At 33.6% G+C, this 26,438-nt stretch overlaps 2 protein-coding genes across 2 annotated transcripts; both read left to right on the top strand.

Annotated features, from left to right (window-relative positions):
• The first annotated feature begins 15,529 nt into the window (after nucleotides 1-15,529).
• On the top strand, nucleotides 15,530-19,533 carry LOC142635188 (uncharacterized). Its single transcript, XM_075809389.1, has 6 exons — nucleotides 15,530-16,075; nucleotides 16,218-16,292; nucleotides 17,000-17,100; nucleotides 17,634-17,680; nucleotides 17,757-17,830; nucleotides 19,294-19,533. Exons 1-6 carry the CDS (start codon nucleotides 15,530-15,532, stop codon nucleotides 19,531-19,533), a joined length of 1,083 nt encoding a protein of 360 aa, XP_075665504.1.
• Nucleotides 19,534-25,415: 5,882 nt separating this feature from the next.
• LOC142635187 (uncharacterized) lies at nucleotides 25,416-26,227 on the top strand. Its single transcript, XM_075809388.1, has 3 exons — nucleotides 25,416-25,592; nucleotides 25,695-25,760; nucleotides 25,847-26,227. Exons 1-3 carry the CDS (start codon nucleotides 25,416-25,418, stop codon nucleotides 26,225-26,227), a joined length of 624 nt encoding a protein of 207 aa, XP_075665503.1.
• Nucleotides 26,228-26,438: the final 211 nt, after the last annotated feature.

The raw sequence follows: 26,438 nt of genomic DNA, 5'->3' as shown, positions 1-26,438 counted from the left end.
TATGAATCACAGCTCTAGTTATCAGCTCCATTTTAGTTTCTTGAAGGCAAATAACATTCGGCTTCCATCTCCTGACCAAATTACGAACCCGAAGCCTTTTATCCCGATCATTCAGCCCTCTAACATTCCAAGAAATAATCTTCAAATTCATTGATGAACCACCACAGCCCTCTCCTTACTGACATTCCTCTGCTTCGTGGAACCAACCTCGACATTCATAGAAGTCAATAAATTCTTCAACTCCCGCTGACCTTTCTGCCCTGACCTGCCATGTTTCATTTGATCATTTACTGCCTTAAGCTTTTTATCCTTTTTCCTGGCCTCTATAGCCAGCAACAAACCCGTAATCTGCTCCTCAAAACCTTCCAACGAAGTGCCCACTGATTTTCTAAAAGCCTTAATCCAATTTGTTACCCATTGTGATAAATTATCGCCATCAATCGACTCCATACACCCAACCCCCGGCTCAGCACTACACTCCAGTTCCAAAGGAACTTCTGTGGCCAGAGGTACCACAACTAAAGGCTTGCCACTACACTCCCAATTCATCGACCTCTCATTAAAATCCCCCATCTCCTCCTCTGCCTCCTTTACAATAGACCAAGAATCAACTAACCCATTACAGTCCTCTGCCCAACTAACCATCTGACCGTCATTGATAAAAGAATCATTACCTGTTACTGTCTCTATATCAGTGAATGAGCCCTCCGACACACTTTCTGGAGATCGATATATAGATAACGGAATCACTACTTGTCGACCATCCCGCAATTGGAGCATCCATTCTTTGGAATTACCCCAAGATTTGTCCAAATCACTGACCCATTCCCTAATAGTGAGAGAAGGATGAAGTACCACCTTACCATCAGAAGCCTCCTGCTCCGTCACCCTTACCTCCGGACCAAATAATTCATCATCCACGTCCTTCGTCGTTGTCGGAGATGACGTCCTCTCCACCATCACTTCTAACAGGTCCCCTGCAGACAACACCTCCGTCTCCGGCAGCTCCACCGAAGGACAATTCGTAACTACTGGTGCTGAAACCACCTCACCGTCAGCATTGACCACATCCGCTGTCAATATCGGCATGTCAGGGACCTGGGTAAGCCAGCTCGATCTCACCGGAATGCTCGACCCACTTCCGCCAGTAATTTCCGGTGCCGATATGGAAGAAAACGAGCCCATAGTGACCATCGGAGCCACCGTCAGCCCACTTTGTGGTAAAGAGTCCATCGCCGAACTCGCTGGGAGCACCTTAGCACTTGCACCCTTCGAGAATGAGCTCAGGCCAGAATCGCTTGACTCTAACTTACCATCCTCAACAAATGGGTCCGTAATACCTGGGCTGGAATTTTTTTCTGACTGCTTGGAGCAAGCCCTTGCCTCAAAAACAAATGGGCTAGTCACTAATGGGCCTGAACAACATTTAACTGCATGGGCTTCAGAAGGCCCATTATCCATTCCTTTATTCACAACCTGGGCAAAAAGATCCTTACGTGCCACCCACTTTACAACTTGCTTATCACCCCTGTAACGTTGCCAAGACACCCGCCTCTTACCAAATTCATTTATTTCCACAGTCAAACCTTTCCCTAACCAGCCAGCCCTCCTACTTTGACACTCCTTACCAAAAACAACCTCATTCAAATTCAAATTATTCAATCTGAATTTATTATGTTCTAGGATTTTCTCCTTAGACCTAGCATCCCCATTACTACCACGGAGACTCCCCTCCACACCACCCACGGCAATCGGCATAGCATTAATAGCCGGAACTTCAACAGCCACCACCTGAATCCCAACTTCATCTCTCGGAGGCTGCGTTGTGTTCTCCACCACATGAAACTTCCCTATCTCACTAATGGGGGGCTTCCTTACTTGCACAGACGCTTTTACCGTTTCAGCAAAGGACCGAGAAGGATGAATCACTGAACCCGACTTAGCCTTGTACGGTAAAGCTTTTGATCCCAACGCATAATGAGAAGGTTCCAACATTCTCCGTAATTCAATTCCAAAAGCCCTCCAACCTTGTTGTGCCTTGCCTGCCGGAATAATGATCGATCTTCTCATCCCGCCAACTTTTAGTTCTGTTACTAGTATAAATTGCCCAAACAGGTTAGAACCCCGTTGCACTGTGTAGGCGGTGTCTCCATCCCTTAGCGTGAAAAACTGTTTGGGGTTAACCCCAATCACCGTTTGTTCCAAGCTCTGCATTAACCAACGTGCTGCGTTCCTACCCATAAAAACTGAGTGCATGAAATACTTCCCTCGTTCAAAGATCTTAAGGGAGAAGAAGTTCCCCCCTTCCTCAACCACCAACTGAAACAACTTCGATTCAATAAAAAAACTACGAAATCCACCCATATCGATCCAAACTAGAAAAGAAATGTTAACCGGAAACAAAACTTTTTGACTAATTTGAGGTAGCCGGGCCTCTCCTAAATCCTATGAAAAATGGGACCACTCCTAGCCAAAAACATAATTGCATTGCGACTTACAACTGCATGCAGCACTGTTATCTGATTCCAGTCAAACTATGAGTCCTAATACTACTAGTATAAGAAATTGTCTTTATATATATTTGTGCTCAATGTACTCAAAGATCAGAATGACTTGATTAAAAAAAAAAAAATGAATCATAAATCTCACAATAACACTTGACCTTTTTTATTTTTTATTTTATAAGTAAAAAGGGTAGGAGGGTGCCAGCAAAGTGTCTTCCCTATGTTAGTAGCATCCTATTTGCTAGGTTTTGGCCTGTAAGGAAGGAAATCGTTGAGTCATAGTTGTTATTCTAGCCTACGACGGTACTAGTGAGCATTGAGCAGAGGATGTGAGGTTTTTTCCAAGGGCTTTTTATTGAAGAAAATACCAATTGAATAATGCAAGTAGCATCTTGACCCATAAAGTATGACTCATTATAAGAAAATTTCAAAGGGGGGAGGGGGGGAGAGAAGTGCATCTATTATGAGATATTTATTTAATATTTTAATTAGATTTTCATTTTCCAAGAAGTAAATTGAAAAAAGGTTAGGTTGGATACGTATGATCTCAACTAGAATAACACTCATGTACTATTTGAAAGGCCATAGAGTATTACTAGTCTCTGAGCATGCGCGTGAGAGGCTCTTCTATTTTTTGGGTAAAGATTAATAATTTTGCATTTATTATAATTTAATATTTCTACTTTTTCCAATCACACAAAAAAAAAAAAAAAAATCTAAGGGTGTGATGAATACGTGGGATGAGTTTTGTAGATTGGAGGAGTTTTAAAACTAACAAAAGAGTGATCTTATTTGGTAGGGAGTTAGTGAATAGATGTAAGAATTTAAATTAACGTAAAAGTATGAATTTATTAGAAGTAAGAAGGCATTTCAACGTAGATGAAAGAATTTATTATTTTTGTCAATTTACTATTTTAACCGCATTTTTAAGTTTTAGGTAGGGGTATTTTTGACAATAAAAAAAGCAATAACTAACTTTCTTTTGCCAATTTACTATTTTAACCCTATTTTTAAATTGTTGGTTAATTAATTTAAGGGTATTTTTTACAGGAAAAAAAAGCAATAACTAACTTTCTGAATCCTCTTAATATATATAGATACACTGAAATGAGTATTTGGTCTTAGTATAGGTGTGTAGCTACTTAGAAGTTAGAACTTATAAAATGGTCCTTCGTCTGAATTCAACATCAAGTCTATTGAAACTAATTGAGAGTCCAAGTATGATCCAAGAAAAGAAATTTTCTTTTATACAATGTCTTCATTCCTAATATGATTTTCAACAAACACTATATTGGAGAGTTTTTTAATAGAATCAAGTTAAATGGAATTAGTACGTCATAAAGATTTGACTGTAACGCTTAGTATTCACATTAATCTTTGCAAAATTTAGCCAAATTATAGTTAAACGACCAAATTATAGCCAAATTATAGCATTCCCATTTTAATATTATTTTAAATTTTTTATTATATTTTCTCTCCTAAAAATTTCTCCATCCTCTTTCTTTTCTTTATTAGCTCTCCTATCTTCCTCCTTCATTGAAACCTTAGAGTAAACCTACAATCGATCGTTGGAGTAAACTCACACATGGCTGGAAAACCACTAAAGCAATTGCCCCCATTTCCCAGAACTATAATTGCCACCAAAATCGTTGAAGCCACCAAATTATCCATTGCAAATCAAAACCTATAATCGAACCTCCTCTCAAACCATTTCCAAAACTGCCGAATAAACCCAAGCCAATCACCACCGATCAAGATGTTGATCCATTGTGCAACCCGAGGACCTCAACTCCAAGCCATTGATAGAAATGCAAAGCGATTACAAGACTTGAGGGTTTAAGGTTTTGGAGAGCTTCAAGGGAGATGGATTTGGTACTAAAGAAACTAGTTTAGAACCTTGTGCATATGCACAGACATAATACACACAAACATTATATACTTACATAAGTTTTTACCTAATAATTAAGTAATGAATTTTAACCTCATTTTTAGTTTTAGGTAGGAATATTTTTGACAATAAAAAAAGCAATAACTAACTTTCTTTTGCCAATTTACTATTTTAACCCTATTTTTAAATTGTTGGTTAATTAATTTAGGGGTATTTTTGATAAGAAAAAAAGCAATAACTAATTTTTTGAATCCTCTTAATATATACAGATAAGTATTACAAGTATTACACCTGACAATATCCTAGCCAATATAAATTTATTAAAAATTTAAAATGTATATTATAGGAGATATTTGAAATGCCATGTCATTGACATGTTCGACAATAAAATGATTATCAGGTCAAGGTTTATGGAAATGGAGCAATAACAACATGGTCTGTTTGTTTCAACATTAACGTTTTCTGGAAAATTGTTCATTTTCCAAAGAGCATTTTCTAGAAAACTATTTCATTTTCCGGTGTTTGGTAACGACCTTGAAAATTAGCTTGAGAATGTTTTCTAGTGTTTGGTATACAATTTTTTTTTAATATTTATTGTATAATTTAAAACATGTGTATTATGTAAATTAACTAATGTAATCAATATAAATAAATAAATAAATAAAAACCAAGAATGAATTTGGTTTTCATACTAAAATTTTGACAATAGATATAATCAAAATTAGTTGTCAAATTTTCATGATCTCTACCACTCATCTTGCTCATATATATGGACAATAACGTACGTACGTACGTACTTATACATATATATATATATATATATATAATTGATAGGGAAATACATAGGGATGACAATTTTTCCCCTTTCCGCTTAACCCACCCCTCCTCGCTTCATCCCATGCGGGTTTTCCCTGCCCCGCAAAGGTGGTGGGGCGGGGATGGGGAAAATAATTGGGATTTTGGTAGAGAGGAATGAAATAATTACCATTCCAAATTTGTTCTCCTTTGCAAGTCAAAGCTATTGATAGTTCAATGAGGGGAAAAAAATATAATCAGAGAACTGTGTTATAAAGGGGAAGAGAGAGAGAGAGAGAGAGAGAGAGATCTATGGAAAAGGAGAGACCAGAATTAATGACAATGAATGTGTGAGGAGAGAAAAAGTGAAGGGAAGAGAGAAAAATTGAGAGAGCTTACCGTGAGAGAGAGATATTGTTTTCCAAAAAAAATATTTGGAAAACAACCTATAGAAAATAAGCCTTATTTTTATTAGAATTTTCCGTTGACTAAAAATAGTTTTCCATTGACCAGTTTTTTTTTGCACTACCAAACACTGGAAAATGTGGAAAACTACGTTTGCAGTAGGTTTTCTAATGGAACAAACATTGGAAAGAAAAATGTTTCTAAAAAAGACATTGGAAAGCAAAATCTTTCAAACTATCTTTTCTTTTAATTTTAGATATAGAATTAGTAGATATATGATTGAGTTTTCCATGGTTCTTTCATATTAGGCTCCTCATATTTTGCACTGAATTAACTCACTTGGCATAAAAATTTAAAAAATTAAATGAGACACGTTGCACAAAATTATAGCTAAATTTTATATTTAATTATATTTTCTCCCATCTTTGGCTTTAAATATGTAATATATGATGATAGGTGAAATCAAAGGGAAAGTTTGTGTTGGGATTTATGACCTAAAATTTAATTTGTACAACATTTTTTAATTAATGAAGTGCTTTATCTTTCTGAAATTATGTATGAAGATTGGACCATATGCATTCATTTGACAAATAGTCTATGGGTTGCATTGTATGTAGTTTAAGTATGTTGATGAGATTACATATGGAAAATCTAAATTATAATTCCTTGGAATTTATAAACTTTAGTAGTTTGTAGTCAACGATGAAAATTGGGTATTTCATATGATAAGACATTGATATGTCTTGATCATGGAAGTGAAAACTCTAATTTGTATGTTGATGTATTTGGAATATGTAGAACAGACCATTGTGAGTTGTTATTCTATTAACTAATGTCAATCAAACCCACAACTACTGAATGATTTAGCTCACAATTTTGAGGGAATGGTGGACTTGAATGTGAAATATAGGTTGCTTTAATGTATATAGGAGTGTGATCTTATCAATAGCTCAATATATTGGATAACCACATGTAGAGTTGTGGAAACACTGTTTCTCAAGATAAAATTCATAATCTAGATAGGAGATGAGAAATATCCTATTAAAATAGAATTTAATGAGAATTGATTATTTAAAGTATCAAACTTGATCATTTTAATAAGGAGTTGCTAAAAATTTTATTCAATGAAATCAGATTCCAAGAAAATAAGAATAATCAAAAGATTAAATTGTGGACTCAAGGACTTAAGCTAAATTGTCAATAAAGTAACAGTGATTATTTGACTTTGTTTCCCTATGGATATTTAATGAAGGGGTTAAATGCAATTTTAAGTAGCCTTGTCCTTCTGTAATTAAATAAATTCTAGAGCTTATCTATATTTTTATAGTAGAGTAAAATATAATTAATAATAATTTAAAAATGGTTATGAGATAACTAGAGTCCGTGGCCCATTGAAACTAGGTTTTTATGTTCACCTTTGGTCCCACCTCAAGATATGCATATAAACTCAATAGAGGATATAATTTTGGTCTCTATATACTAAAGAAAATATTTGTTGGAGAGAAAATCCCTTGAGTGTTTGCTACACAAAGAAAGAGAGAGAGAAAAAAAAAAATCATGTTTTCAATCTCTTCTAAAGCTTTCCTTGGTACAAAAACCTTCGAGTATTTTGGCTAGGAAAAAGCTAACCTTATGAAGCATGTGTTTTTTTTATAGCTAGATTGTTGCTAAAAACACCCCCAAATAATTACTTTCCATTTGTTTTGACATTGATGTTTTCTATAAATAAATAAAAGTTATTTTTAAAAAATGATTTTTTTGAAAATTATCTCATTTTCCTATATTTGTTAGTGACCTTAAAAATGAGATAGAATTGTTTTAAACAGTTTCCCTACTACCTCTTAACTTTGTTTACTTAGCATGGTGTGAGATAGAGTTGATTTAATGGATATTTTAGAGGAAAATAATCTCTAAAAATTCATACTTTTAATAAGATTTTCCGTTGATCAAAAATAGTTTTCTTTTTAACTTATTTTTTCTAATACGATCAAATATAGGGAAATGTGAAAAATTGTCTTTACAAGAGGTTTTTCATTAAAACAAATGGAGCATTAGACTTATATTAATGTTCTTAGAAGTGAGTGGAATGTAACGAAAGTTTGTTTTTATTTTTATTTTTTTCAATAGTCAAATTATTTAGCAATAAAGTTTTTATCACACATTTAGTATAAAAAAAATTTAGAAATAGAAATTGACAACTAAAATAAATTAAGTAAATCTGCCAACTTCTTATGTACTAACCCATTTTTGACTTTTCAAATTACTTTTCATTAATGAGCATAGGAACCTTTTTTATTCATGGTTAAGATTTAATTTCATGGCTTTTGTTAACAGATTCCCTTGGGTTCATTTGGTTGGGCAATAGAAAAGTGAAAGGGTTAGAAAATAGGGAGGGAATGGAAAAGTAGAGGGATAGAAAACTTTATTATTTGGTTTGAGAAGAAAAAAGAGAAGATTGAAAATGTAAATTGTATAAATTTACTCTTATACTTCTAGTACTAAGAAAACCTAAACGTAACAAACGTGAAAAAAGAGAGGGAAAAAGGCTACAATGTTGAACAGATGATGGGTAATTTCCCATCAAAGCCACTCCCTCCTCCACTTTTCTCTCTAAATTAGGGAGAAAAAGATTCACCCCAAATGGTGGGCCTAAGAAGAAAACTCCTGGGCACCACCATTTTCCCTCTCCCCTCCAATCCTCAACTCTTCTCCTTACTTTTCTCTTCATCCAAATAGACCCTTAGGACGCATGTTAAAGTACATTTAATGTTACATTAAATAGTATTTTCATACACTTAAAAAAAAAAGTCAAATCACGAACAAATATCAAGATAAATATAAAAAAATATACTATAAATTTATGCAAATGAGCCAACAAGTTATTGACAGTTCTGTTTTCTTTTTTGAAAAACATGCATGACAACTCAAAATTAACTATTTGTTGCTTCTCAACTTGTTCTTTTAGGATATTCCTTAACTTGTTCTTTTAGGATATTCCTTAAGATGACATATTTTATTTATTTAATAATGTATATAATGTCATATTATTATGGGTTCTAATAAACCCAACTAGTAAAATATGTTGTTGTTGAATACAGGATATGGGTTCAAGTTTTATCTACACCAAAATTAATTGGTTTATTTTTTTGGCTTGATGATACAAAGCTATCATCATGAAATGAATATCATTGAATTAATTTCTATCATATCTGTTAGAGTCATATTTTATGTAATTGGTTAATCCCTTGACAAAATGCATGTTACTTATAATTGGGTAAATCTAAGATGAGTTTAATACATCAAGAAATATGTTGTTCAACCATATCAAGTGTTCGTATTAAAAGACATGAAGATTGATCCAAGAAACAAGTGAAAAAAAGCTGTTCATTAAGTCTCGACAGATAGCTTGACAGATGACTACTATCAATACTTAATATGAAGCTCGATAGATGGCTCGACAGTAGCTTGATTTATCAAGAATTATGATTTCAGAATTTTCAAGTCTGAGATTCGGCCCAAGCTTATGTGTTTGTTTTGTTTAGGGTTTCTTTTCTTACAACCCTAAATATATATAAGGCTTATTTTAAGAGCTATTACACACAAATACAGAAACCTAAAGATTTATTTATGTATTTTGGTATGAAGCTACTGTGTTTGTATGTCATAGAGTTTTGTAACTAAGTACTTCCTAAACTTCATTGTTGATGAAGTGAAGAACTTTTCAGCCAACAACATCGTTTAAAGTTGCTAAAGTTAGTCATATACTAGGATTATTGTAAAGGGTTAGTCACATATTTGAGATTTGTGCATCAAGAGAAAGAAGGCTACAACAAAATCACATTTAATTGGGTATTGAAGTGAAGGTTCAACTGTAAGTTGGTATTTTGGGATAGGCCAGAGTAGTGGTAAGATTCCTTATACTTGTAACCGCTTGATTGTTGATTAATGAATCCTTGGGAATGGTGACCTTAAAATCACTTAGTGAGGTTTTTGCCTTGCGAGAGGTTTTCCCCATTTGTCAACAAATTACCGTGTCAATTTAATTTCCCTTGCATTTAGTTTATTTGATGATTTGTTGATGCCTTCACGATTTGCATGCAATTGAACCTAATTAATCAATTTGGGTAATTGAATTAATTAACCAGGGTCAAGTTATCTTAATCCTGCAATATCTATAACAAAAAATGTCAATGTTATTTAAAATTTTAAATAATTTTTACTAAGAGTCTTGTGGCTCAGTGTTATAGTCTGCTATTATTTATAAAGAGAGCAAGCCCATTTTCTATTGTTCTAACTATCCAATTAAAAAAAAAATTAAATGATGTTTGATGTCCATACCCTATACACAACCAAGATTAGCCCTAGGCCTAGGCCATATATATATGGGGTAGTAAGGTTTTATTTTTGATTAAAAATATGTGAGTTAAGTTGTACATTTTTCTCACTTATAAGAAGGTCCAAAAAATTAGAGTTATGCTAGTTATACTACAAGAGAGTTACTACATATGTCTCATAAATTGATATTGCCACCAATTACAAGAAGTAATTCTACTTGTTTTTTCTTTTATTGAAGTGTCACCTTATTATTACACTAGTTTGGAAGAGTTTTGTAATAACTTTTCTATTTTCTCCACTAAAAAAATATGAATGAATAGAAATCTAACCCAATTATCATTAAGTGAATGAAAAATGCTAAGGCTACTAGAAGTTTTACAACAAAAAACTTACAAACTGATGTGACAAAAATAAGATTGGTACAACTTAAACAGTATAATAAATGAATGTTTGGGTAATTTTTTTTATTGGTGATATGTTAGTTTGTAAAATCTATATAGTAAAATTTGTAGTATTACTAATTTACTCTACTCTCAGTGAATGAGACATATTGTGTAGTAAGAATTAATAATAGATTTAAAGTATAAAAAAAAATTATAATATTAAAAAAATTCAATATAATTTAAATATAATAAATGCCCCTTAATTAATACTTTTCCCTTAGGCCTCAAAGTAGGAATTTTTTTTTTTCTTCTATTTTTGAGAAACAATCAAAGTAGGAATATCATGTGTCCATATTTCGCCCAAACTTTGCGAGTGGTGTGGAAAATAGGAGTGTAAGGCAATCATAGTGATTAGTGACATAGTCCTTTTATAATCTCTCTCTCTCTCTCTCTCTCTCTCTCTCTCTCTCTCTATATATATATATATATATATATATATATATATATATGTATGTATGAAGTTCTCACAATTTTTCACGTTAGCACAATATTTAAATAATATTATCATTTTATTTAAATAAAATTATTTTTATTTAGTCCAAACTTAATAAGGAGTAAAACTCTATCTCTCTAACAAGCCCAATTTAAACTCAAACTCATTATTTTTTTAAACAAAATTATTTTTGTTTAATCTAAACTTAACAAGGAGTGAAACTCTATCTCTCTAACAAGTCTAACTTAAACTTCAATTTTGAGATAAATATGAAAACTTAATTATTGTTCCAATCTTGAAGTGCTTGTCATAATTTTTCCATTTTTTTATTTAATGTTGAAGTGTAATACCACCTGTAAGTGCACAATTGCACCTGGACCCAAGAACAGTTATGGGCTCAGGCCCAATGAGCCTTAAACAATACGATTTGTAGAGTGTGGGCTTGAAACCTAGGTTAGAAATGGATGGGACTTAAATGACAAACCAAAGACTGCCAATACTTGGAAACAACAAGGAATATTGTAAATAGGCTTCCTCGGACGTAAGCCGAGAGCTGTTCTTATATTATATCTCTCTCTTTGTCTTTTTTCTTTTTAGGTTCCACAAAGTTCTGTCCCCTTTTCTGTCTTAAATTGCTCTTTAAATACTACTCTTTTGAATGCTCTGTACACGTGTTACCTCATCTCCCCCTTAAACTAGATATTTCTTTTCTCAGTGCCTTTGAATAGTGACCAGAAGTTTCTCTTCCACTGTTCAGGTGTCACTTCCCCATAAATGCGGCCAAGGTGGTAGATGCAGGGTCTTTAATGTGGAGGTAGCAGCCTTTATCTTTGACTTTTCTTCAACACCGGTGCTTCTGGGGCGTTCTAGGGTTCACCCCTTTTTAACCATTGGTCTTGACCGTGTCATTTCCCAACCTTTACTATGAAATCCCGAGTTCTTCAACATTTATCCGAGGATAAGGTCACCCTCGGCTGGATCTTCGGATCCTCGGCGCATGGGCCGACCCATAGTACTAACAATTTCTAAACCCAGGATCAGGTCGGCCTTCCTTAACACGGCCCACAAGGCCCACGTTCCCATCAGGATCTTTTTGCCCCCCACACCACCTTTTATCAACTTTTCGTCAACGTATTACTTTAGCAAATTTTTAGATATATATACAACATTTTCCTCTACTACTTCATCCACTTTTTGGATAGATACAAAAGGTAATCAAATTTTTTTCCTCCACATCGTCTTTTTCTATCCTAAAATCAATAGCTATTAGGTAGAAAATGTCACAGTTTTTTTCCCTAATATACACGGTTTCATTTTTTATTTATATTGAATTGTCACAATTTTTTTTTTTTAGTTTATTTATTTTTCTTATCAATCTTTTCATTCCACCATTATCAATAATTCTCCTTCTCTTATAATTCATATTGATTAGAATCTAACTACTTTACAATTTGAAATTTTATACTAGATGAAATTCTTCAAAATTTATTTAAAATCGAAATCTCTGAAACTCTCACAATTTTTCACAATAGTACAATATTTTAAAAAAATTATCATTTTATTTAAATAAAATTATTTTTGTTTAGTCCAAACTTAATAAGGAATGAAACTGTATCTCTCTAACAAGCTCAACTTAAACTCAAACTCATCATTTTTTAAACAAAATTATTTTTGTTTAATCGAAACTTAACAAGGAGTGAAACACTATTTCTCTAACAAGTTCAACTTAAACTCAAACTCAAATATAGATAATTTATCTCAAAATTTGCAAGGTTACTCATGAACACTATAAAAGCAATACAAACCCTAATATTTTTTTAAAAAAACCGAGTAAAGGTATGAACTCTTCTTATGTTATTTTCTTCTCCTCTACTTTGTTAAAAAAAAAATTTTATTTTATGGTTTTTCATGTATTTTTTAAAAAGTAATTATCATACATGAATCACCAAACTCTCTTTAGCCATTTTTTATAAGATAAATTAGCTTGCAATAGTTGAAATTATTCTTTTGAATGTAACTCATCTTTCTTTTATATTTATCTATTATTTAGTCATATATATATATATATATATATTGTTTTAGTAATTTTTAAGCAGTGAATCATTTGATTCTTTAATATTTTTTGGTCTTTCAGAATTTTTAATATCTGAATTTTTGAATTATTGTTTTGTAGAATCTAAAATTTTCTAACAAATTTTTTGTAATCCATTGCATGTTCAAGCAATGACTTCATCATCAAATTGTAATACAAATTGAAGTCATATAAGAGCAAATCATGCAATGGTGTAGTTTCTTAATTAATTTAAGATTTTACAAAATTATTTTAGTTTACCTCACAAATAAGTAAGTTCTTATGCATAGCATTGGTTAACGACTAGTATAATTATAAAATTGATATATTTAAAAATCATTTAACCCATGTATGGTCAATCCAAAAGAACCTTAGCCTAAAACCTAGTGCATAGCCTCTAATACTGTATTCTCCTACTTAGTGGCGAAGCCAAGATTTTAGTTTAGAGGAGGCAAGGTTATGATTGAAAACAAAATTAATCTAAAAAATTTTAGTCTGTATTAATAAAAATAACTATATAATAAATAAATAAAGATAATCAATTCATATTAAATAAAAATTAATTGAAGAGATTAATTAATGTATTTATCTACAATTCAAGAAATTAATCAATGTACTCAAAATTTAACAAAAAAAAAAATCAATGTACTCAAAATAAACTGTGAGATTAACCCAATATAAAAGTGTCAAAACTATAACAATATATTTAAAATGTTGTATAATGACTCGTTGGGGCATTGGCTATAGACCTACTGCTTTAAGCTGAAGTGGTGAAAAATTTTAAACTTGGTTTAGTAGAAGATTATTTTACTTAAAAAAGGAATTAATTAAGAAATGAAGTAATATGAGAAAAATCAATTTTAATTATTGTGAAAGATTAAGTGTTGTGAGTCAATTTTTATGTATCTATTATCTTATATACATAACACACTTTATAAATTTTTAATAGATAATAGTATATTTTTTAAAATTGAGAATTTTCTCTTCATTGTTAACTTAATAATAATAATGGTACAATAAGTAAATCAATTTTTTTTTTTTGAGAAACTCTAGGCATATAAGAACCATTTCAACGTGGGCACATTAATCCCATTGCATGTTAACTTTGAACTGACGCGTGATGTACTCCTTGATTGCTGGCATTACGAGTATTGGACATATATTAGCTTAAACAAAATTCATTAACCTGAGAGGAATATCATCTAACAAAACGTTTTGACTGGCTTAAAAAATACTCTGTTTCTGGACCAAGAAACAGAGCATAGCTTCTAACATGAAAGACAATTTACACCTCCCTTTAAAACAGTCGGTAGATGATAAATTAATTGGCCTTTTTAACATGTAGGTCAATTTAAAAGCCAAGTTACTAAACCAAAAAGGTTGATTGACTATTTTGTGAGTTTACCTGATCAAGTCCAATGAACGAAATAATTATTTAAAACGCTTAATAGTAATAAATGTTAGGTACAACAAAACACAAGTTCATCTAAAATATAACTGGATAGTAATCATTATAACCAATAAATACTTGAAAAATAATAAAAAATATAGCGCACAGTCACTCCAAAAGTACAAGCTATAAAAGTAAAAATTCTAAATTGTATTAAAAAAAAAAAAAAAAGCTAAAGGTATTTTTTGGGCGGGCGGCTCCGCCCTTGCTCCTACTGTCCTCTACACCAATTTCTTCCCCAGCCAATTACACCAACAAAGATGCCTCCTATGTTGACAACATTTATAATTCTCTGAAGCTACCAGCTACAATATTGTTAGCGCAAATGATACGTAATACGTAATGACCTGGATTTCTAACTTCTAAGTTCTAAGGTGAACAAAACATGTGTGTTTGTGGTCAACATTACAGTTGTGGCTTTTCAGTTTTCATGACAGTATGTATGACACCCCTTTTTTTCAAGTTACAACTCATACTGTGAAACCAAGTAGCCAAATTAAATAGGCACCACGTATAGAGCTTTGATTGGGAAGGCTGGCTTTGAAGAAAGGGTGTGTATATGTGTGTGTGTGTGTGTGTTTTTTTTTTTTTTTTTTTTGACAAAGGGCTATGAATGCAAAGTGGTGAGTTCTTAGTCATGGTAGCATGGTGTTCTGTGCAAGATGAACCCAAGTCTGCCACATTTAAAGCAAAAGGGAACGCCAAGTTTGAAGCCAGCCTGCCTATCTAAAACTAAATTAAACCCTTCTCTCTTTCCCTCTTTTTAAAAAAAAAAAAACCAAAAAAAGAATAAAAAGAAAACTCTCTCACTGGTCAGATGGGTATCCCAAAACCACCACTCTCCGACCATTTGTCACTCACTCCACCCCATCAGCACGCTCTTCCTCTACCCACCCAATCTGTATACACCCTATCTCTTTTCTCTTTCTCTTCACTCACCCCACTGCACCCTCTTGACGCGTTTTTCTTGCTTTTATCACACTTGTGCTCTCTCTACTGGCACTTTTTTCAGGCTTTTCCTCACCCTCACAACACTCCCTTCTTATCTCTTCTTATAGTACTTACCATATTTTGTTTTCACCAAGAAACACACAAACAAACAAACAAACAAACAATACATTTCTCTTCTTTCAAAACCGTCTCTGATCACCACCCAGTACTATTCCATAGATCACGTTCACCACTCCTTTCGTCTCCTTCTGATTATGGATACCTTTTTCACCTACACTCCCACCACCACCACCACCACCACCACCACCACCACCACAAACACCATGAACTTTCCTTCAACCACCACCAACATCACTACTGCTGCTGCTTCTTCATCTACATCATCAATGCCGTCCTCTCAGTATTATTTTCCACCTCATGATGAAACTCAAACCCTGATGCAATTCCCATACGCATATCCTTCGGAGCTAGTGCAGGCCGGTCAGCAAGGCCAGGCATTCACATACCCTTCGTATCCTTTCGTAATTGGCATGAATTCTTCACAGCCGCATTTGGTATCCGATGAGCAACAGCAAGAGAGAAGGCTTGTGGATGCGTGGACCACCAAGGTTGCGAGATGTAAGCGCAAAATGGCACGCCAAAAGAGCCTTTGTTTGACCAAAGATTCTGCTTCTTGGGCTTCCTCGACTCAGATGAATACACAAGGACTAGCCGTGTATGATGCTGTTGATGCTGATCATGTGCAGAACGTCAACACCGTGAATGAAGATCCCTACACGTTCCGCACTCCAGATAATAAGGTGGGCTTGTGTTAGTTCTCAATTTTTGGTCCCCTAAGAGTCTTAAGACTGTTTTTTCTTCTTATATATTATGGGTTCTCCTAGTCCTATATCCTGGGCCTTTTTACATGGATAAGTTTTGTTAAATTTTTTTTGGGAACAGAGGCTGAGATTTTTGCTAAAAAAGGAGTTGAAGAATAGTGATGTTGGGTCTTTGGGCAGAATCGTTCTTCCAAAGGTAAGGTGTTCTTTGTCATTATCAATTTGTGCACAAGAGTTTTATTTATTTATTATTATTATTTTTTTATTACAGTAAGTAGGAAGGGGATTTTAAATCTTGATAGTTTTTACTAATGAGACCAGACAATGTGATGAACTTTTGTTATTTGTACTTAAATCTTGGTTTTTTGGTTTTAATATTTTTTTTTCATTCATGGTTTCTATTTTGTTAAAAAGTTGAGGGGGAGGGAAATAAGTAAAAGGGCCAACCATGCACTACATATTATTTGATTTGTTCATAAGGCCATGCCTGATACTAATGCAATATATGATTGTGATCTAGATTGCCCAATTACTAACTCTTTCTTGACTTTCTTGATTTTTTCCCAAAAAGAAAAGGAAATAAAGAAAGGGAAATGGAAATAATAGTTCTCATTAGTGACAATTATCTTCAAAATGATATTTAGTAGGGATAGGACACGGTTTGTGTCTAGTACAGTAGCAAACTCTACACATTAGGATTTGGATGTATGTTCGAATTCTAATGTATCCAGTGCACTGATACACTGAACATAAGCTTAAACAGTAGGGATAAATACCACTATTAAGAAAATTAGATAGAATTATTTGTTCTTTTCTTCTCTCATTTATTAGTTTTAGTCTTTGATATCCAAGTTGATCTAACGTAGTCTTTGGTTATATTCTTAATCATCACATTTACGACAGAGAGAAGCAGAGGAAAACCTTCCAGTCCTCTCTGATAAAGATGGAATCCAAATTGTAATCCAAGATGTGTATTCTAACCAAGTGTGGATAATGAAATACAAGTGAGTATATAGGGTACAATATTTGATTTCTCTATTCTTTTCTCTCTTTTTTTTTTTTTTTGGATTATGATCAAGTTATAATAGGTGCAACTTTTTGCAATATTACACAAGTCCATAACTTTTTATTATATTAATATTTTGAGAATTTCACCACTAGATTACAAATTCTCTTAGTTCTTAACATACAAACCAAATTTCATGTTAATCGAATGTGAATTACTATTTGATCCATAAAGTACTCATGTTTTGTGTAAAATTTAAAAGTTAAAAATTCTTGACTTTTAAATATATTATGATAAGATAGTTATTGATTTCTGATTATCATGAAATTTGTAAGCATGGAAAGTATAACAAGAAATATAATCTAATTGTTGATATGTCAATATATTTGTTCAATAAAAATTTATATAGCAGTGTAACATTACCAAAATTTATATTGTGCTCTTTTCCACTTTCTAAATTGCTATACATATTTAGACCAAAATTTTTGCTCACTGTTAAGGATGTTTAATTTTTGTTCACTGATAACACAGGTATTGGTTAAATAATAAGAGCAGAATGTATGTTCTTGAAAATACGGGTATGTTCATAAAACTTTAACTTATAGATCTCTCTTTAATTAAAAAGTATGTTCACAGCTCCTTTTCAAATTACAGTGGATTTTGTAAAACAAAATGGGCTGGCGATTGGAGATTCCATTATTCTCTATGAGGATGAACTCAAGAATCTCGTGAGTTTTTCTTCCTTATTACACATTTTGTTGAATATTTGAAGTTGGATTAGGATTTGGACAAGCAAGTAATTTAAGTTTATTTAAGGACTATAATGCCTTGAACCTTTTCTTTTGTGTGATATATCCTTAAGGGGAAATACTTAGATGGTCTTGAAGTAGTATTCTAGGTCTCACATAGTGGTAACTGGTAAGTCCTATACATGGGTCCTACTCCCTGTGTGAGGGCTTAGAACACTGCTTGGAACTATCTAAGAATTACTCATGCCAAGCAGGTAAGGAGAGGAAAAATGACAAAAAGATAGGTGCTAATATGGACAAAATATGTGAGCTTTAATAGACACGTGTGAGTTGATGTGTTGGTCATAGAATAGAGAAGATGGACTAAGCACGTGTGGCACGAGTACTACACCTTTTGGGTTATGGAAGGTTATTTGAAGTTGGTTGGACCTGCCATATATATGCATTGCCTAGTGTCGCAAACCAAAAAAGTGGTGTATGTGCTTGTCTTAGCATTTTACCAAGTAGGCTACTAGTACATTGAAATAATAATTGCCACTAAAGCACTTATTGTGAAACAAACTTTTAAGATGGAGTACTCCTAACCTCTTTAAATGGTGTAAAATTGTGCAGATTTAAAATTTACAAAATCATATATGAATTGGGTTTTCCTTATCTCACCATTTTGTATTTACCTTGGATAAGTTTAATTTTCTCACCATAATTGTTTAGTTTGAGATGTGTTTTATTAATATGATTTCTATCTTCTCATCTAATTTCATTATCGTTTTCACTATGAGTTTCTTGTGAAAGATAATAAGATACCATTGAAATTAAATAGGATTAAATGTTAGTAAGACTTTTTCTTTTTCTTTTTCTTTTTTAGTTAAAATACTATTTTCATACTTAAAGTTTGCATGAAATTCGTTTTTCTTCTTTAAAATTTCAAAAAATTTCTTTTTCATTTCTAAACTATTAAAACTTTTCACTTTATATTACTAAAATTTTAAAAATATTTTTTTTATCCTTAAATTATTGAAAAATATTTTTTTTCTTGTTTATATTTTTTGTCTCTAAATTATTAAAAATAACTCTTTAGAAAGTTTAAAAATGAAATAAGAACTTTGGTAAACTTTAAGTATGAAAATAATTCTCTAACATTTTTTTTGTTACGATCATCGTTGATGTGATGGGAAATTGAGTTATTGAATTGTAGTCTTGCTATTTATTAATATTATTTTTCGATGAATCTCACTATTTACCTGTATCTGTGTTTTTTTTTTTCCGAGAATCTACCTATATTTGTTTGAACTATATACTTGTTACTGATTTGTATTTTCTATGTGCCATGGAACTCAATTGTTATCTAATAATCTATAATATGTGCATTTTGTGATACTTGTAATTATTTACTGATCTAGTGAAAACGTTTATGTATAAATCTTTTTCATGCTGAGGGGCAGTATTTCTCCATTAAAAAGGTTGACAAACCAGTAAATGAGCCCTTATACAAACAACAATATACGAACCTCAGCATCAACTGCAACAACTTTTCTGCACCTTTTATGCACGGGCCTAGGGATGAGGAAGAAGCATCTTTAGCATTGTTAATAGAGCAACTCAGGCACCAGGAAGAACAAGACGCTAACAGCCTTGCAACTTTGCCTATCGGAGGCGCTTCTTCGCATAGTCGGCTCATTTAATCAATTAGTAGGCTGCTCAAAAAAAAATTGTCCCATTTATCTTTTGAACAATCTCTTGCAATTCCATTTTCAAACAAAAGTAAAGCAACTTGATTTTCTTGATGTAACCCGTTATATGGATTTTATATAATATGATAACATATTTGTAAAAATATCCCAATTTAATTTCAAGTTGATGATTCTATATAATGTTGTTCTTTGCATTATACCAAATTAATGATCATATATGCCTTTAATGAATTTGGTTTGTCTTAGCTCACCATTTTAGTTTTGCCATATACATGTTCGATATGCTAATATGTAGCCCTGAATGATTGTTTAGTTTCTCAAAAAAACAAAAAAATGTTTGCAATGGTTTTGGAAAATTAATGGCCATGGGTTTTCTATCTTTTCACTTAATCCCATTTCTCTACCCCTCTCACCATCAAATTCTTGCAAAAGATAAAACAGATATTAGAGCACATAATCATCAATAGGGTAAAAAGATTTTTTTATTTTATTTTAAAAAAGCCATTTTGTTATGGTCATCATTGATGTGACAGCAAATTGGGTTATTTATTTATTTAAAACTAGTGATAAACTCATGTGTTGCACTTTTTTAAATATTTTTAATTAGTATTATTATTATGGTAATGCATAGAAACTCATAAGTATTTTTATTTAAAAATTAAGGTAAAAATAACAATTTGACAAAAATATAATCATAATCCTGAAAAAAAAAATATTGTTTTTTACTTCCTATTGTTGTTAATCAGTAGACATTATCAGTGAACTAATGAATGAAATTTATTTATATTAGTTTAGTTAATAATATTAACATTATTTATATAACACTTAGAAAAATTAAAGTATTAAAGTAAATCAGAAAATTGTTGGAAAAAATCTAGTTTTGTATCCCATACAAAACACATAGCGAAAACAACAAATGAGGATCTATTTCATTCATGATTGACAACATGTACTATGTAAATTTCAGAATTTAAGAACAAGATAGCGTACCTTGGTATAGAGAAATTCAAAACAAAGATTAAAAGCACTTGGGAACACTTTTAATCTTCACTCAAATTCCACTTTATGCCCAAGATGTGTAGTCCCTCAATCAGTTTTCAAGGGAGAATAAATGAGTGACTTTTTTTACACATACACACTTTTTCACTTATCAAAAAATGTTGTATATTTCCCCCTTTTATAACTAACTGATTATCTAATTGGGCTGGCCTATTGGATATTTCCAATTGGGCTTTAGTGTGTGGCTTGAAGTGGGACCAAAAGGGTCTAATAAGACACTAGCTCCAATGGGTCTTGGGCTTTTCCGTTAACTCTTGACAAGTCCAAAGTTAACATTAATTATATTTAATACCACTATATAAATATAATTGCACTCTAGGCCTTATTAATAAATTATATCCCAAGACTTTATTATACATGCAACTCCTTCATAAAATATTTGTAGTAACACAAAGTCATAAACGTAGACTGCCACTTTGTAAATTACTACATCTTATCCTTGAGTACCCGGTTTAATCCTTTAAAGTTATTCATCATATATTTATGAAATCTAATTTCATAAATATATACTTTAGTAACTTCTTACCAAAGTGGTTAGGCCTAACACTCTGAATAACCAAACCCATTAAACTTATCTCAAGGGAATATTTTATATCTCCGTTAAGAGATTATGAATTCCATCTTGAGAATATATGTTCCATCAACACTAAATGTGGCTGCCCAACATACTGAGGTTTTGACCGTTACTATAGATCTCACTCCTCATATATTAAAGCAACCTACACCTCATGATCAAGTCCATTATTCTCTCAGGATTAAGAGTTCATGCAAATAGAAGTCGTGAGATTTATTATTCATTTGACAGTCGTTAGGAGAATAATAAATCTCACAACGGTCCAGTTCGATATGTCTTAACTCTTAAAACATATCAACATATCAACTAGAAGTTTCCACTTCCATGATCAAGACAAATCATCTTAGTTGATACGTTATAGTTTTCGCAGATGAAATGCCCAATTTCATCACCGACTACGAACTATAAATTCTGAGTTTTCAAAAAACTTGTGATTTATATATTCTGTGACTAAATCACATAAATCACATACTATGCATCTCATGGACTATATGATAATGTCCAAATATTCTTGTTACCATTATTTTAGATAAAAATAAAACAAATTTATTAAGCACAACATTAAGTCATACATAATATCATACATAGCATCATACAATAGGATTTAAGGGCACACATCCTAACAATTTAAGGTTAGAGATTAATAGCAAAATGTTTGAGAGAGAGAGAGAGAGAGAGAGAGAGAGAGAGAGGTACCTCTAATAGTGGAGAACAAAAACAAAAATGCAATTGTAAAACAAATTTGTTGTCAAAATTCCTAAGCTTGTTGGTTAGAAGATGGATAAAGAGAGAACACGTTTATATCTAAAAAAAAGGGGGATGAGGAAGATGAAAGGTTGGAGAAGCAGATGAAATATTATTCATGTAAATAATTGAAGTAAATGTTATTGTAAATAATGATGTGATATAAAAGCAAATATATATATATACACACACACACACACACACACACTTTTGTGTAAAAACATAAGGCGAAAAACCCATTTTAGTCCCTACATTTTCACTCGATTCCCACTTTGGTCCATAACTTTTTTTTCCACCGCTTTTAGTCCCTATTCTGGAAAACGCCTCTCGTTTTAGTCCCTGACGTTACATCAGAGACGGAACTTGCTGAGCTGGCAAACGGACAAAATTGGAAATATTAAAATAATACTTACTGTGGCCACGTGGCTTTCCATGTCAGCCTCTAAATAAATAAAAAAATTAATTTATTAATTTTAACTGAATAAAAAAAATTAAAAACAGAAATAAAAACCAAAAAATTAAATTCAAGAACAACAAGAACAACAAAACCCACATATTGGGATAGAAAAATTTGTTTTTATTTCACATTTTGCACACCAAAATGATCATGCTTGTGGTTTGACATTCCTTTCACAAAATGCGTACAAAATGTAATACCAACCCATTGTTGTATCAATGTTACTTATTGTTGTAATATCCTAGTAGTTCACATCTTGCAATGAACCTTGAAATTAATATGTATTATTTTTCGAATTTAAATAATATGATATATTTTTATTTTTATGTAAATGATGAGTACAATTTGAAATGATTAACAAACTTAGGATCTCATTCAATGCATTTTATCTTCCCTATTGTCTTCATATTATTTAAAGAGAAATCCTCCTATGAAAATTGTTTTGCATATATTTATGGTATTTCTTGTATAGGATTATGTTTTTTACCATTTCTATCATTGAATTTTTTTTAAAGAAAATATTAAGTTAATGGCATTTTGTGAGATAGTTTGAAAATGGAGACATGATTTCATGAAAATGAAATTTTCTAGAAGTATCATTGTAAGGATAAAAAGCCCAAAAATGCATATTGGGCCATGAGCTTTGTCTGAGGATGTTCATTGGTCTGAGGATAGATAAATAGTAATGAAGATGTTAGACCTAGAGGTCCATGAGCAAGTTGCAACTGAGGAAGCTAAGGGAGGTAAGCCGAGGAGGGGTGTCTCCTCGGCTAAGCGAAGCAAAGGTCAGATGGTACGTCCAGTTATCCAGAATGACATTCCAGGAGATTCTATTGATGAGAATATGCTTCATGGGAGCACAAAGCAAATAAATAGCTATGAAATATCTAATAGAAAGCTGCTACCACCGCATTGAATGCTCTGTATCCAACTCTCTAGCCGCATTAATGAGGAAGTGATATCTGAACAGTGATTTTCAGCCTTACAGTTGCTCCTAAAGACTTTAGGAAAAGGCTGATGGGACAAGGATCAAGACCAGCAAATAAGTCTACACGTGGAGGGCGGAGATGGAGGATGGGATATAGTATAAAATAGAAAGACGTCCCTAAGAGAGAGGGAGGAGAAAAATTTGTAATCAAACTTGAGAGAAATATATATATATAAGAACGGATTCCCCCGGATTGAGCCGAGGATGATTTTCTTTAGATTTAATCAGTTTATCTTCACTTTCTTGTCATCTGGATCTATTTTACTTGTTGTCTAACTCGTTAAAGCCCAGTTTTCTAACCCACTCTCTATAAATTCATTGTATTGGGCTCTTTGGGCCGAAGTTCATCCATCCTTTGGGCTTGGGAACCAAATTGCAACTTTACAATTGGCGTTGTCCGTGGGAAAAAAAAAACTTTTGGTATTTTGGTGAGTTCAACGTCCAGTTATGGTAGGTTCAAGTCCACACCAGGCAGAGTCTATAGGGTCCCAATGTCAAGATCATTCCCTTAGTCTTAAGCGATGAAGGGACCGTGAGGGGAGTGTGCACACCACCCATACTGGTAAGAGCCAATCTTGGGGTGGAAGCCACCTCTCTCATGAGGATAATGCTAGGGCCATGCAGTTGAAGATTGATTGTTTGAAAAGAAATTTGCGCCACGAACGATGGAAGAGAACTCCTTCTTTTTCTGACCCTTCTTTTGATGATGGTGGGGATAGCAGTTATAGGCCTAGATCAAGGACTCCCTCTGGTGGTCTTTCTCGTATGAAGAGGACAACCCTCATGCCGCAGGAGTAGGAATTTATCTTGTAGAGGCATGAGGAATGAAGCTATGAGCAAAGCATTGAACCAGATTTTCAAATCACCCTTCACACGTAGAATTGAAAGAGGAAGACTTCCTTGGAAATTCACTCAGCCAACATTCACCATGTACAGTGGTTGAGTAGACCCTGTGGAACATGTGAACCACTTCAACCAAAGGATGGCTATGCACTCTAAAAATGAGGCTTTAATGTGCGAAGTTTTCCCATCTAGTTTGGGACCTGTGGCAATGAGATGGTTTAACAGCTTGGGGACAGGTTCTATTGATTCCTTTGCGGAACTCACTCGGGCGTTTGGGTCTTGCTTTATTACATGTAGTAAAGCTCCTCGGAATTTAGATTTACTGTTGTCTATGACCATGCGAGAAGGGAAAACCTTGAAAACGTACTCAGACAGATATTGGGAGATGTTTAATGAGATCGACGGAGACTTTGACGATGTAGCCATAAGGACTTTCAAGGTCGGCCTACTTGCCGAGCATGATTTGAGAAAATCATTGACCAAGAGGCCTGTGAGGAGTGTGCACCGGCTCATGGATCGTATTGACGAGTATAAGCGGGTTGAGGAAGACTAACAGCAAAGGAAGGGGAAAGCGAAGATTATCCCTCAAGAGATGAGGGATTTCAGGTCTGATAGATATAACAATAATAGACCCTGAAGGGATTTTGCTAAGCAATCTAGGTCTACAGCTACTTAAGTGGTTAACACGGTGTTCCGAGAGCCGGTACATCAAGTCTTGGAGAAGATCAAGAATGAGCCATACTTCAAATAGCCAAACAAGATGGGGGGAGACCCTATGAGACGCAACCAAAGTCATCATTGTCAGTACCACTGGGAACGAAGGCATACCACCGAAGATTGCAAGACTCTATAGAATCATTTAGAGCAACTAGTCAGAGATGGAAGATTAAAACAGTTTTTGTATCGGCTCAATGGGCAAGGAGACCATGCAGGGTCAGTAGCTCAAAGGAACACTTCTTCAAGGCCTTATTTAGGCACGATTAATGTCATCTTTGCTGCTCCTGGAAGGACTGGTTCTCGTCCCTCTAGAGTGATGTTTGTAGCTCGAACACCCGCCAAGGACTCTAATTCTGAGCCAAAAAGGACTAAAGTGGAATATCCGACCAGCATTGAGTTTTTTGAAAGAGGACAAGATTGGGACTATACAGCCACACGATGATGCTTTGGTGGTCACGCTCAGGATAAGAGAGTATGATGTGAAGAGAGTGATGGTAGACCAGGGCAGTGATGCAGAGATTATGTACCCTGACTTATACAAAGGGTTGAACTTGAAGCTTGAGGACTTGATAGCTTATGATTCACCATTGATAAGTTTTGATGGGAAAATTGTCATTCCAAGGGGTCAAATTAGACTACCCGTGCAAGCAGGTTCAGAAGTGGTGGAGGTGAACTTTATCGTGGTGGATTCTTACTCTCCCTACATGGCCATTGTGGCAAGACCCTGACTTCATGCCTTGGGAGCCATTTCTTTAACTCTGCATTTGAAGGTGAAGGTGGACCAAATTAAAGAGCTGGTTGGGAGCCAATCCATGGCTAGGCAATCCATGGCAGCTGTAATAATGCATCAGCCTAAAGCTGAGTCCTCGGCCTCAGCTGAGGGGGCTCATAGTAATCAAGGACTCCGGTCATACCTGTGAAGGTGGTGTTAGAAGGGACCAAGTGTGAGAAGCTGGAGGAAATTGTTATAGATGATAATCTGGAGAAGTATTTTCCAGTCGGAGCTCAACTGCCTCCTCAGGAGAAGGAGGAGATGGTCATATTTTTGAAGAAGAATATCGATATGTTCGCAAGGAATGCTTATGAAGCTCCTAGGGTAGACCCAAACTTCATTTTCCATCACCTACATGTTAACCCGGCTGTCCTCCCTAAGAAACAACCACCTCGGTGCTCATCTATAGAGTATTCCGACGCTGTCAAAAAGGAGGTGAACAAGCTTAAGCAAGCTGGGGCTATTAAGGAAGTGTTCTACCCTGAGTGGTTGTCCAATACGGTGGTAGTAAAAAAGAAGAATGGGAAGTGACGTGTATGTGTTGACTTCACAAATTTGAATAAAGCTTGTCCTAAGGATCCCTCTAATAGATTAGTTGGTCGATGCCACTGTAGGCCATCTTTGGATAAGGTTTCTAGACGCCTTTCAAGGGTACTACCAGATACCTTTAGCTTTGGATGACCAAGAAAGAACAACTTGTGTTACTCCTATTGGGAATTACCACTACAAAGTGATGCCCTTT

This window comes from Castanea sativa, chromosome 5 (genome assembly GCF_040712315.1).
Source record: "Castanea sativa cultivar Marrone di Chiusa Pesio chromosome 5, ASM4071231v1".
Lineage (NCBI taxonomy): Eukaryota > Viridiplantae > Streptophyta > Magnoliopsida > Fagales > Fagaceae > Castanea > Castanea sativa.
Note: the sequence above shows the minus strand (reverse complement) of the source record. Positions and strands in the feature narration are given on the sequence as shown.